Source organism: Argiope bruennichi, chromosome 10 (genome assembly GCF_947563725.1).
Source record: "Argiope bruennichi chromosome 10, qqArgBrue1.1, whole genome shotgun sequence".
Taxonomy (NCBI): Eukaryota; Metazoa; Arthropoda; class Arachnida; order Araneae; family Araneidae; genus Argiope; species Argiope bruennichi.
The window spans coordinates 10,739,548-10,754,074 of record NC_079160.1 but is presented as its reverse complement, the minus strand read 5'-3'; the positions used below and the strand labels follow the sequence as shown (position 1 = coordinate 10,754,074).

The 14,527-nt window shown below is 32.6% G+C and overlaps 1 protein-coding gene across 3 annotated transcripts in view; it reads left to right on the top strand.

Annotated features, from left to right (window-relative positions):
• The window catches only part of LOC129989178 (parathyroid hormone/parathyroid hormone-related peptide receptor-like), a 334,785-nt gene that overhangs the window by 255,851 nt on the left and 64,407 nt on the right, over positions 1-14,527 (top strand). For all 3 annotated transcript variants that reach the window (XM_056097548.1, XM_056097547.1, XM_056097549.1), the window contains exons 5-6: positions 93-187; positions 8,773-8,884. In XM_056097548.1, coding sequence (XP_055953523.1) covers positions 93-187; positions 8,773-8,884 — 207 coding nt within the window. The remainder of the gene's footprint in view (positions 1-92; positions 188-8,772; positions 8,885-14,527) is intronic.

The window sequence follows — 14,527 nt, the reverse complement described above, 5'->3', positions numbered from 1 at the left end:
GTTTTCAGTTTCCCATTATTAATTTATTTATTTTACAACAGTTTGCTTTCATGATGATTCAAAAGATGAAACTTTATGCATTCATTCCACAGGTACACATCCCAGTTATAAAGGCCATTTCGCAAACCGGTTACTCGGTTTCTCTGACTCTGCTGCTGATCGCCTGCCTGCTGCTCGGGAGTGTCAGGTGAGTGGATGAGCATCTAATATCTGGAGGAAGCGACAACTGAAGATGAGAACGGCTGTTGATGCGTTCTCTCAATTGCAAGATCTGTTCTACCGAGAATTTGATGCGCTTTGTAGGGGAACGGGGTTCTGCTGCTGGTGTCATGTAGATGGTACCGTCCTTGTCATATAACTACGGTTTAAAGTTATGAGGCTTCCCACTTAAATATTCCCTGTAAATCTTCTGCACATAATGTTAAACCTCCAATTAGCAGAAACTGTTGTAGAGAACATTTAGAAGCAATGTTTGCGAACAGGTCTTCTCAAACGATGCAAATTGTAGTATCATATAACTTTAAGCGAGCAATTCTTGTATTTATATAAATTTATTTCTTGTATCTAGAATACGGCTCTAATGATTTGGATCAAATTTTATATTTAGATAAGGTTTTGCCTTTTAAGCTTATACTGGTGACTTTCCTCAAAAAACGCGATCTTACACACATACAAACAAAACATTTTTTATTACTAAATATTGTAGTCTTTGTCTATCTGTTCTCATGCTGAAAATATCATATAGCGTCCTCTCGAATCCGATTTCACTCTGGTAAAAGTGAATGTAAGTTAAAAAATCTAAGCAACGATCGATCAAACGTAAAATCAATACTGTAATATTGCAGATTGTTTCGAATAATATGTTAAAGTAAGTGCATTCACGATTTTTTGAAATTTAAATGACCAGTTCATAAGTAGGTAAGATTGAAAAATATTCATATGTAATCAGTGTGTGATTCATATCTATTTCTTTAAAAAAAAACTGCCCAGTGAAACATTGTTTTCCAGATATTGTATACTATATATGAATTGTAGTAGAGGTGTGTGTATGTAATGATTTCCGTTAAGCTAATTTAAACTTTAATTTATTTCTTATTTTTATCTTAAATTAGCCGATATCATTTTATTCAAATATAATCACTTATTTTCCGATGCAAATCTTACTTTTTCTTATTTAATTATTTTTTACACGGATTCTGAAAAATAGCTGCTGCATTTCATTTCTCATGCTCCGAGATAGAGGATAAAAATCCATGGCATATAGAATTTTTTTTTCAAAGGCACCTAAGATTCCCTTTCTACACATGTCAAAGAAATCTGTAAAGGAATCTCTTAATAAAAATTTTCAAGGAAAAAAAACTTTCATTTTGCTCTTGTATCACGATGTAAACAGACGTGCATTTTTATCATTGCTTTTCCCCATATACAAATTATGTTCTTCCGTGATAAAAAAAAAAATTGAAATTAAATTCCAATTCTCTCTCTCCTCCCTCTTTATATATATATATATATATACAATATTAGTATAAATGTAACTTAGTAGTAACTATAGCTTATTTAACAACAATATACTGCTACTATATTGTAATTATAGCAGTAGAATGTCATTAAATGATATAAAAGCTATAGGCAAACTCCTATAGCCTATAGAAGAAAATATATTTTATTCTGCATTATAATCATAATCCATTTTAAGTCCATTTTCACCCTTTGCTTGAGTACCTTTCAGTCATATAAATACCACGTATTGTATATTTAAGTGCATGAGCTGAAATCAAATCCTCCAAAAGGTTTAAATTTAGATTTAGTAGCTGCAATTTTCTCCTCTCAATTTTTTTTTTTTTTTTTTTTGCGTAATAACACAACAGACCCCGTTTTGTATGTCATAGTGCAGTTAAGAAAACTGAATATGAATTTGGAGTACTTCCCCCCACCCTAAACTTCAGCTATTTGGTATAAAAAGTAAATTAAAAGATCACATACGTAATTTCATTTATCTAAAACGGCGAAGTTTTTCTTTTTCGCATACAAGTATAGAGAAAGTATTACAATTGACAGATAAAAAAAAGACTGGAAATCAAGATTTAGATCTCTCTGAATTCAAAAAACATATTTTTGGCATTACATACTTTCGTCTGTATGTAAAAAGGTAACTCAAAAACGCTTTGAGATGGACGGAAGAAATGTGGTATACAATCTTTGAATCAAATGTGTAGATTTCTATGAAATTTTGAATAAATTCTGTTCTAAGGAAGTCTGTAAATCCGGCTGTTTGTATAGAATTTAATATAACTACAAATCGAATAGAACTAGATGGATTAAATTCGGTATCTGACATTTGTAATGTACACACTTACCAGTTTTGAGCAAAATTTAACGAAGGGTAGACCGTCTGTCATTCTATATTTTCAGAAGTATGTAAAAGCGTTAACTCAAAAAAAGCTATAAATTAAATATATAAAATTTCGTACATGATTTTGTGACTGCAATTTTAATTCTACTTTAAATTTTGATTTTAATTGGGAATTTGTTTGATTATATTAACGCCACGTTTGAAGCAACACTAGAGCTATTTTGGGACGGACCTCGTCATTTTGAACCGTGGTCAGATGACGAGGACGACACCTGAGCTGGCACCACCTCTCCACACCACACCAGCGGGAGGACGTTTGATCATGACGGATTTAACATGCAACATACCCCCTTACACGACGGTCCTTCGGTGGAATTTAATTGATTGGGAAAAACACGTTTAAAACACAAATTCGATTTCTGGATATTATAAACTATATTCCAGAGATGAATTCGTAAAACATTCGCCACAGATGGCATGATAGATTTTGTAAAAAACGTTAAATTCACGCAAAAGGCTAATATTTCGTCACTTTTGTACGCCAGTGGCATGCAGTGCATCCTCGGGAATAAAACCTCTATTAGAAAATATGCGAGAAAGCTTTGGGAAGACCATTCCCACTGATTTTATTTATCGCATTTATTTACCGACGAAAGATGGACTAATAAGCTGTCAAGCCGTTTGATATATTTTGAATAAAACTTGATAAAGAATTATGATTTTAATAATTAACTCTATAATAAATACTTAATGTTTTTTAGACAAGCGGCAGTTACAAATATTATACAGTGGCTCAAAAAAATTGAGAGTACACTTTACTTTTACTTGATAAATCCGACTTTCAATATAAATAACACATTGCTGGGAAGTGCAAACAAATTTTTATTTTTGCACGTAGCAAATGGTTTAATTTAAAGTAAAAATAAAGAAAAATCAACGAAAAACTGAAACAAAAAAATAAACTGAAAGGTTTCGGAAGCATTTTAAATAAACATATGCAGAATTTTGCCTCAAAAAATTGAGAATACACCAATGAAATTCTTGTAATATCTCGCATAGAAAGAACGTGTCAGTATTTAGTTGGACGTCTTTTGACTTTTATAATGGCCTTTAATGTGGTACCGATTCGACCCATTTTTGGCGGTATCTGAAGATATTTTACCCCATTTTTCTAGCACCACTTTTTTTAAATGGTTTTGTTTCTAATTTTGTGTTTTTGGACCACTGCTTTGAGTGTGGCTCACAGATATTCAATGGTATTGATATCGGGGTAATGTGGTGGTGTGTGTAACTTCTGTTACCAATGAAAAAGACAGCAAATTTTGATGTTACGTGCATTCTGTTTGGGGTTGTTGCCCAACTGGAAACTGAAATTTCCATCTAAACCCAAATTTCACAAACACGTTGAGTGTTCTGTGAATTCTTAGTTCATTCAAAACAAGATTTTCTCAAAACAGAAGATTATTTAATTTGATAATGGAGGAAATAAAGTGGGTAAAAGTGTCAAATGATGCTCCATGCATACTCCAACTTCAGATAAAATTGGATAAACTATAACTTAAATTAAAACTGGAGATGGTTTACATAACTAGTGTCAAAACATAGTAAAACCATTTACAACCATATAAATCAACACAGTCGATCTAAAGGTGTATTTGAACATACTCTAAACAGTTGGAGCAAGTAGTGGTAGGTCTCGGCACTAACATGAGTATAGCGATGAACTTGTAGTAAGTACCTTAGTTATCATTTCGTCTATTGTAATTTTATCATTTGTTGGTAATGGATTTAATAATTGTCGTTTTGCATCAGAATCGCTACAAAATGTATCTAGAAACAATCACACGACATAATAATAAAAAAAGGAAATCTTCCTAGAATAAAATAGGTTTAAAACGCACGATTATATACAAGATATTAAAAAAAAAGATTCTTCCTAGAAAAATGTAGGATTGTGTACATTGATAAAAGAGGATGAAAGATGGAAGTGGAACACCAAGTATGTAAAATTTACAATTGCTGTCTTGCAAATTTACAATTTAGCATTTTTCAATTATATACAGCAGATGGATATCTAATATGTGTATCTTTTAAAGCATAATAAAATAAAAAAAAGGATGTAAAAAAATGCATTTTTATGAGGTTCCATTATAATTTTTTGGCGCATCCTTTTTGATTAAATGAAAAGAATAAGAAGTGAATTTTTTTGTGAAAGAAAAATAAAAGTTAATACAAGAGAAACTTAAAAGTTTCGAATAAAGAAAATGAGAAAAGTTAGAATTTCCATAGCGGTTGCAGTGAAGTAACATTGTTCTCAGCATTTTAAAAAAGCTACTTTCATTGTAATAAATGAATAGAGCTATAAGAGATTGAATATTCGATGTTATCAGATGCTTGCTTTTATTTGAAATTAAAACTTAGTTTCTCCTTCTTTCTTAAGTTTTTATGCTCTTATTTTCTTCTTTGAAAATTATTTAGAAGAAACAATCTTTTTTAATTTTCTACTTTAAGTAAGAGTTGCATAAAATATGTTCCAAAGCTAGTTGTTTTGTTTCCAAACTTAGTTTTGAAACTAAACTGTAAAACTGTTCCAAATTTAGTTTTATATGTTTAACATCTCGCTTTTAATCATGCCCAGTTTTCAACATCTTTCCCAAAAATAATAGAAAAAGATTTCAGAATAAAGAATTAAAATTACAATACAACATTTTGTCTTTAAGAAGTAATAAATGGAATTACTAAACTTATAGCTGATGTTATGGCTTATTGCAAAGGAAAAGAATTTAATCAGTTTCACATGTTAATGCTACATAGAACATGAGGATTTTTTTTTGGCATTTCTAAACACGATACACTTTATTGCATATATCAAACTTCAGTTTTATGACAAATATCTGCATTTCACTCGCTTAGGTAGAAATATTTTCACTAAAAATATTTTAAAATGTAACTAAAGTAATTGCATCTATATGTTGTTTAAATGAAATATATGCAGGAGGATTTTAAATGCATATCCAACTTTGCAGGTCTATTAAAAGAAAACCAAATAAAGCACAGATTTATTGTTCATTGGGAATCAAAAATAACAATTGAAAGCTGAAATTCAACACAGTTATTGTTTGCTAACGGATTCTAAAACTCTCAGCGCTCTTGCGCATGCGTTAGGATGGGATCAATTCGACAAAATAGGGGTGAGAGGAAAGATGAAAGGAGGAGATGCTTATATTTAACAATAAAGTAAATTTTGGAAATGCACACATCTTTCTGCGTCTCACCCCTTAATGAGATAGAATCGTCGAAAAGTGATTATCTCAGTACTGAAACGAACAATATGCACATGATATTCAACACAATTACACACAGTTATTTACGTCACGTCAACACATGAGTCTCTCCAGAAATATGAACGAAATCGAAGCGGTGCGATAACTCATCCCATAATTTTTTGTGCATTCTTGATATGAAGCTTTGAAAGGATACAAGTATATATATATATGGCAATATTTGATTTTTTTGCATTAGCTACACCAAACAGTAGGTGTTTGTTTCAGAGCTACCAATTGATGTTGACGAACTTAAGGCATGCATACCTGCAAGTGCTGAAAAATTATCGGATGAGTTTTTGCATCGACTTAATATTGTAATATTCCCCGTTTCCCAGTACTGATAAGGCACTGTGTTTTACTGATTCATTGTATCGTCGCTGTTATTTACTAAACTCCTCGAGATAGCCAGATGGTGGATCTTTTCACCTGGGTGGTCCCGCATCTGTTCATTAGCGACTACAATGGAAGACCACATGTAGAATTCCTCGTCCAATAGGTATTGATAGTAACTTCAAAGAGAAAGGGGTGTCCAAACATCTGGATGCTAGATGTTTCTCTTTGTGAAAGGACTTTCCCACTACCCACTGGCGCCGCTGAGAGAGCCTATTGCTGAACCCCGATTGGCCGAAAGAGAGCTCAAATGACTAATGTAAATTAAGAGGCGGAGATTGTCGCCGAAATAAAGTGCGGAGTTTTTTTTTTTTTTTTTAGAGGGAGAGAAGAATTGAATTGCAGAGAACGGTTGGACTACGCCCACGAGTTCTGTGTCTGAGAAACTACACCTGGAGTTGTCGTGTTAAAAAACTGAGTTCCAAGAAAACCCTTCGATTTTGACTGTTGTAGTTTCTACTACAGGTGTAAATAGCTATTTATTTAACCAAGATTAGAACAAGTTGTTCTTTGTATATATAGGGCTGTAAAATAAAGAATTGTCTGGAAATTCTGCTTCGTTATTTGATCAGTCCAGATCAGGACATTACAATGTCTTTTGTATTTTAAGAGGGTCTTATAATGAATACTTATAATTGTGTTGAATTTAACTGCCATTTATGATCTCCGATGAACAACAGGGTCGAACGCACTTTATTTGTTTTCTTTTAATGGTCCTGCAAAGTTGAGAAACTCATTTATAATCATTTTATATCGATAAACCTTTCGTTCATTTAATCTATTAATGCTCATACATCAAGCACTACACTTTAATTTTAAAAACTAGTGAGCGTTTTCAGACAAAACTGAATTGACAGCATAACATTAGATCACATGATTAGCTGTTGAATTACATAATCAGTTAAATATATGATTAAAGCGTGACTTAATTGAACCCACTGCATGGAAGTGAGGCTATCAATGCTGTTCAGTGGAATAAAAATAAGATATCCCTCCTTAATTAATATAAATAAATATATTGTGACTGTGCTTATGTATATTTGTCTGTCTCGCACTTTCGCCAAAATGAATGAGTCAAATTCAACCAAATTTTGCTCACACTGTTTAAGACAAGAGAATGAAAATACTGTCAACTTCTCGAAGTACAAAAATTAGTTAAATATTCAATTGATTAGAATTGAAACAAAATTTCACTTCTTTTCCTACAATAATCAGGTGAAATGATTCCAGGAGAGATATTTTTCACCATTCTTAAAATATCACGGGTTTAATGATGATACTGTAACGGCTACTATACAAACTAAACTCTAGCGATCCATTATGCCATCTGACCAACAGAAACATAAGATTTTTCCCGCTCGAGAAAACTACTATTTGATCTTTTGTTCATTTTTCTTGTTTTGTTCATATTTTTGTGTAGTTTAGTTTTAGTTACATTAAAGTCCCGTTTTGAAGCAATACTAGGGATAATTTTGGACGCACCTCAGAATTTCGAACCATGGTCAGATGACGAGGATGACACCTGAGCTGACATCCCCTTCTCCAAACTTCCACACCACATCAAAGAGATGACGTTGACTCCAACGGATTTAACCTGCACCAGACCCGCTTACACGATGGTGTAATAGGATCTCGAACTTGAAATCCCCCCCCCCCACGGTTCCGAAGCCCAAATCTTACCACCAGGTCACCGGGGTCTATTTTTTGTGTCTAAAAAAATATAATCTTGTTCTTCTTAAAACGTAGCGTTTTTTGAAGTTCTCAACATTTAAGCGGAGGAACCTTTTAAAGTATCCAAGTGATGATCTAGTAATTTGAACACGCAACATTTCAGCGCAATGTTTCTTTCAATTATTATTACTAATTTAAAAAAAAATTAAAAGCATTAAAGTTAATATTAACTTTGAACTATTCTCCCACTGTGTCTTTTATTATATGTATACTTTCTAACAGATTTTCATTTGCTTCAAAGTAATAATTTAACAATACCTAAAACCATGCATGCGCCAATCAATCAAACGTAGGCAAGAAAAATAAAGTTTTTGCTAGCAAATGAAACCGATGTTTGGCGACAACAGCGCCTTTAGATTACGAGAAATTAGTCAATATTTTGCCTTTTTTTCTCCTCAAAAACTTTGAAAGAAATAATTCTGAAAAAAATGTACATCATCTTAAAATTAAACCTTTCACTCTTCCAATTATGCGAATTTCATTTTCTTCCAAATATTATTCATTTTTTTCTAAATTTCAAACTAGATGACTTTGAAATAAGGGAATTCATGGGTACGCTTTGCTGGGTGACGTTGAGACTTTGAACGACTTACTCTACGGTTATTTTTTCTTTTATTTCACTATACATCTCTTGCAAAGAGTATTGTATATTATGATATATTTTACAAAAGTAATTTCCGTATCAAAAATATTATATAAGAAATGATTTTGATCCTAAGCAATGCCGAGTGTATCAACTAATATAGTTAAAAATGTCTAAAATAATTGAAAACAAAAATATGAATAAAATCTCCATTTTTTTAAAAAATTAAATATTTCTAGTCAGCTTTACAACTTTCATTTTATTATTTGATTAAAAAATGCTTAAAGCTAATTAAAAGCTAAATACTCTTTAATATCTCCACAAAGCAAAACGGTTTATAATTAATTCAGACCTTATCTAATATTGATATTTTTTTTCTACTTCCTCAGGAGATTACGTTGTCCCAGGAACAACCTTCATCTTCAGCTGTTCGCTTCTTTCATTCTCAGAGCATCCGTCTCACTTTTTCGGGATCTCGCTTATGGCAACAGCTTGGACGAGGTAAGAAAATTTACCATTTTGTGTGCGGAGTATAAGTAGCTACCTTACTTATACATAAACCGACTGTGTGTGTGTAAGTCGACCATACCACTTCGTGTGTGGATTGCTACTTATATACATAAACCGATGTATAAGTAGCAACAAGAATCTCCAAAAGCTAAAAACATTTTAAATTATTTCAAGTCCTAATTTAGAGTATCGTACTTTAATAAATTTTTAAATGACATCTTCCATATGTTAAATTTTATAAAGAAGTATAAGGTGAATATTTGAACTGTGAATGCATTATAATATACTGAAAGTCTTCTAGTCTGTTTGCTAACAGAAAACTAAAAATTGCCCGATATATATTACGTTGCTGGATAATTTTTACTTTTATATCAGCAATAATATATAGTATTAAAATATTATAAATAATAATATATATTATAAATAATATATGTTATTTTATATATATTAAAACCTACTTTGAGTATTAAGCATAGTTTTTTTTAATTTTTAAATGAGCGCTAGATAGAACTTTTAAATAGAGGCTGGTGAATTATTTGTTTTTCCCTCTTTTAGATTTAACAAAAAATAATCTGCGGTCCTTTTTTTATCTAACCTGTTTATCTGATCTTACTTCTTTGAAATTAATATAGCTTTGTGATTTAATTGGCAGGGAAGTTAAACACTCAATAGATAGTTAGAAAATATAGAAAGTACCTTCACTGTGAATGTTGTGAAATCTGAATCATAATTGTATGCGTTTATTTATAGAAGTAGACTATATCTGTACTATTCGTAATAGAACGTTATAATGACCGTTCTTTTGAAAACATAAACTGTCATTTTAGCATGGAATTTTTTAATTTTGCATATTCGAAAGACTTCTCTCCAAATATCCTTCTAGACAATGTATCATATTGCAAGGTTTTTTTTTCAATTTCTTTAATTCTCTTTCAAAGTTTTAAGAAATCGCAGATTAGTTTTTCGGGAAAAAATTATATAGCTGCATGTTTTAGGTGTCGAAGCAATAAAATGAACCTGAAGAGGGACTAGACTCTTTATAACTTCATTATGAAGTAAATGAAAATGATAGACGAGTTTAAGGAACAGTTATTTCATTATTTTCTAAGTTCCATCTTTGACAAGACAAAATAAACGCAAGCGTGAAAATACACGACACTCACTTAGAATACCATCTAATAATGACACCCAAGAAGGATCATGGGAAATATGCCTTGAAGTTAATAAGGTAACGCCATCTGTTGTATCAAATGAGAAGGTAGTGGAGTTATATAACCGCTACAAACCCTTATACTCAGTGAATGATTATAAATCCAATTGCTTCTCTGAATGCAAAGAGCTAAAGTAAAGAAAGCAAATCATACTAATATGTTTTTTGCTACATTCAGAAAATTGCATTTTAAGAAATACGTTGCAGAGAAAAGTCCCTCCCCGATCTGTCATCCACTTCGAATTTTCTGTTTCGGTTTCATTATAATAGGATTACCTTGGGCACGAATCGAATCTCTTTAATCCTCGTCTTGTGAGCATTTGTTGGAATTGTTTCTGAAGAGGTAAACAAATCCTCTCCTTCGAAAAGCAAGGATGTTGGATGTGTCAAAAGAAAAGTGAAAATTCGTTTCCATCCGAAGTTTGAAATCGCATAATCTTCCCGTTTTTGTTCTTCGAACGCCAAAAAGGAGAGTTTAATTTGTTGCAGAAGGGATTAAATAGTTTAGGAGCATTTAAGTCTTTTATAATGAGAAGATTGATCGGTGAATGTATGCTGCATCTAACCTTAGAGAGAGTGATAGTTACATAAATGAGTTTTTGCTGTTTGAAAAATTCGAGATTTTTATAAAATAAAGAGTAGCTGAAGGGAACAAGGTGGAAACATTTTCCTAAAACTTTCTCACTTACCCTTTAATAACATTTTATCCCCTTTTCACCCATATAAAATTTGTGAATCTTGGGATAAGCCGTCATCGATACGAGTGCATCGTATCAATGACTCGTCATCGATACGAGATTTTTTTTCTTCAGATCCACATACATGAAATTTTACACTTCGTAGTATAGTGAAAAATAAATAGAATGCACATTTTTGGGGCCCTTTTTTATCGGTTTATTGAAACCGAAATTCGACATAGAACTAGAATTTTAATAACAGAACCAGACATCGAAATTCATTTATCTAAGTCATTTTTTTAGTTATAAAGCTTACATGCATGCAAATGCAGAAACCGGCAGATAATCAACTCTTCGATATTTTGTCACTAAAATTTGATACAGTTCTTTTACTATATGTTAAAACTGTGTGCCAAATCTTATATTCCTAGCTCTTTACATTTTGTAGTTATTACATTGATTTGAAATTGGATATATAGACCATCTTCCTTTGAATGAGATTCCTTCAAAATTTCTTATAAATATATCAATGAGATTAAAGACTAATCACCGATTTCCATCCGGCCAGCTCAAACTAGTTTTTAGTGTCATCGCTATTGAGTTATAGACAGATATATAGAGTCTATAACTGGAATAGAGAAAGGCAGAAATAATCCCCCCACCCCCTCAAAAACAATTCTCCTTCAAACTGAGGAAGATTTGAAGTATGGATACTCATAAATATTTCGAGCTCGAATTTTTTGATGATTATAAATATTTTTCTTTGGATTATTAATATTTTTCTTTGAAATACGTCATAAAAATCAATTGCAATGGTCGAATCATAAACTAGTATTAACAAACCCATTGCAGGTCACTCGAAAATTATATGATAGATAGAAAATGATATTTCTTTTGCCTTTCACAAATTCAAAGCCATGGATGAAATATCTCGCCTTTCAGGATTGTTAGCTGTGTGCTAAAGTCGTGGTTTGTTAATACTAGTTTAAATAAATTGCTAATACAGGACTGCAAAATATATTCACTTTTTTTGGAGTATAAATAACTGTGAACGCAGTTACTATTTGTCCTTTATGGGAACGTTACTATTTGGGTTTTTTTGGTTATCATCCTGATATACGCCCAAACAGGCAGGACGACAAGCAGTAAATCATTTGTCCTATACTTAATACATATATACATACCGGCGTCCTGGCATAGGGGTAGAGCGTCTTCCCTGTGATCTAGGTGTCCTGGGTTCAAGTCCCGGTTTGGGCATGGTTATTCTTCATCTGTTCTATGTGTGAATGGGTCCCCCTGACAAAAAGAGCTGTGCAAGCGAATGTGATGCGTGAGTATCTAAGTCGTACTCTTGGCCCTAGTTGGCGCTACTAAAAAAATAAGAGGCGCTCCCCCACTGGCTTAAATCGCTGTCTTCGTAACAGCGGGCTTGTCCATGCAAGTGCCATAAGAAACAACAACAACACATATATACATTTCTGACAATAAAGCCATATATGAAATCTGATTTGCTGGATATGCTATTGAATCAATGGGCAACCATTAGTGAAATTTTTAGATTTGGAGAAAAACTTTATATTAAATCCCAGCGTCAACTTCTTTTTTGAATTATTGGGTTGACAGACAAATATAATACAATTTTTTTTTTTTATGGAATCGGAGAAAGTTTAAAGCTTTTAGTTTCTTTTATATCTCGATATCGATCTTTCTTGACGGTTACGAAAAATTTTTTAATGCTTTTCGTGTACATGATTATAAAATATTGGGGGATAATTATCTGTAACACCCTTACATTGTGTGCAATATGCGACATTTATATTGACCACTTAAAGTAGCAAGAAATTCATAGATGCGCTTACAAACACCATCCACGTAATTCGCAGCCAGCGACGCCACACAAATTATTTTATACCCTAAAAAAATCGGATAAAGATTTATATCTTCTAAATCAGGAGTGGGCATTAAGTCGATCATGATTTACTGGTGAATCACCCAGATTTTTTGAGGTGACCGCCTTTACTAAGACCTAAGACTCGCATACTAAAATAAAATAATTGTTACATTCATGTGTTACTCATTTCGCAATACCGATATGGAAAAAATAATTAAAATATGAATTATATATCTGTTTATCTCTTAAAAAAATGAAGTTTCTCTCCTACAAAATGACAATTTTAAAAGCACGTAGTTCAGAACCCAAGAATTAACTTTTGGAATCTGATGGACGAAATCAAATAGCCTAATTTAAAAAAAGTTGCACATCATTTTAAAACGTTTTTTTTTTTTCATATCTATTTATGTGAATCTGCATTTTCAACGCTGAATGTAATTAAGACAGCATATAGTTCCCGTTTCACAGACGACCACTCAGAATCCAGTGCAAGATGAGTAGTTAATGATTATATACCGGGATATTCAAAATTGGCGGACAGAATGAAGACTAAGTCTTCTATTAACTATAACTACTAGAACTAATTTTAGGTGAAAATGATTTATTTTTTTAATGTATTTTTGAATTGCTGAATATTAAATGAATCATTTCACATTATTATATTCTGGCTGTTATTATTATGTTTGTAGTTATGTAGGTAAGTGCATATTCTGTATTTATCATTAAGTTATAATGTAGACCATTGTAGACCATTTTCTTAGTTAACTACACCTACGCCACTGGGTGGACCGTAACACCTTGAAAAAATTCGAAGTATCCCGAACCCTGGAAAAATCTGCTAAATAAATTAATTTTCGCCCTTTGACTGTGCTGCTGTAAATCGTGTTCTGGCAAACAATCTCAGTCAATGGGTTTCATTTCAAGTCATTTTTTACTTCTATGAGAATTGCCAGCTGTCATGCTTAACACGTCTTTGATGATTCTGCGACAAAAGCATCTCGACGTGCGTGGCACATCTTTCCACTGCAAATGTTTAATAGAATGTTTAATTGTGTTGTTTGTAATGGCACTTGCCATGGACAAGCTCATTGACGAAATCAGCGATTTTAGCCGAGTGTGCGTCTCTTGTATTTTAGTAGCGCCAACTAGGGCCAAGAGTACGACTTTGCTACTCACTCACCACATTCACTTGCACAGCCCCTTTTTACAGGGGGGGGGGGGCACATTCACACATCTCACAGATAGAACAACGGAAGAGCATCCATGCCCAAACCGGGACTCGAACCCAGGACGCCCAGATCACGGGGAAGACGCGCAACCCCTATACCAGGACGCCGGCAGGTTTAATTCTAAACTTCTAATTGAAAACTGAAAACAAAAGAAACATCTGAATCTCTGTTTTCTTAGTTCCGATTTTTATATTAAAAACGTAATAGAATGAATATAGTATATTTATACTTCCTGGAAACCATTATTACTGTGCTGCAATTTTTAATATTCAAGCTTCATGGACTTACTTGAACAAAGGAATTAAAGTTATTTCTACCAAAATATTTATTCTTATTTCACAGACTACATCTGTATTTTTACTAAAATACACATAAATGTTCCATCGTCCGCATGAGCACTCGCATTATTTATTTAACACTTATGAAGTGTATTTCTACTACAAAAACTCACTTCCCTCCAAACAGATCTGTGCGAGTCCGCGAAAAATTAATCTAAACTCGCGCAGCTGAAGAGAACTTATGAGATTTTGAAGAGGGAGAATCTAGATTACTTATTTTGTGACGAATACAAATGCCTCCCAGAACAAATAAGAAAGCCTTAATAAATAATTCATGCAGGAGAACGAA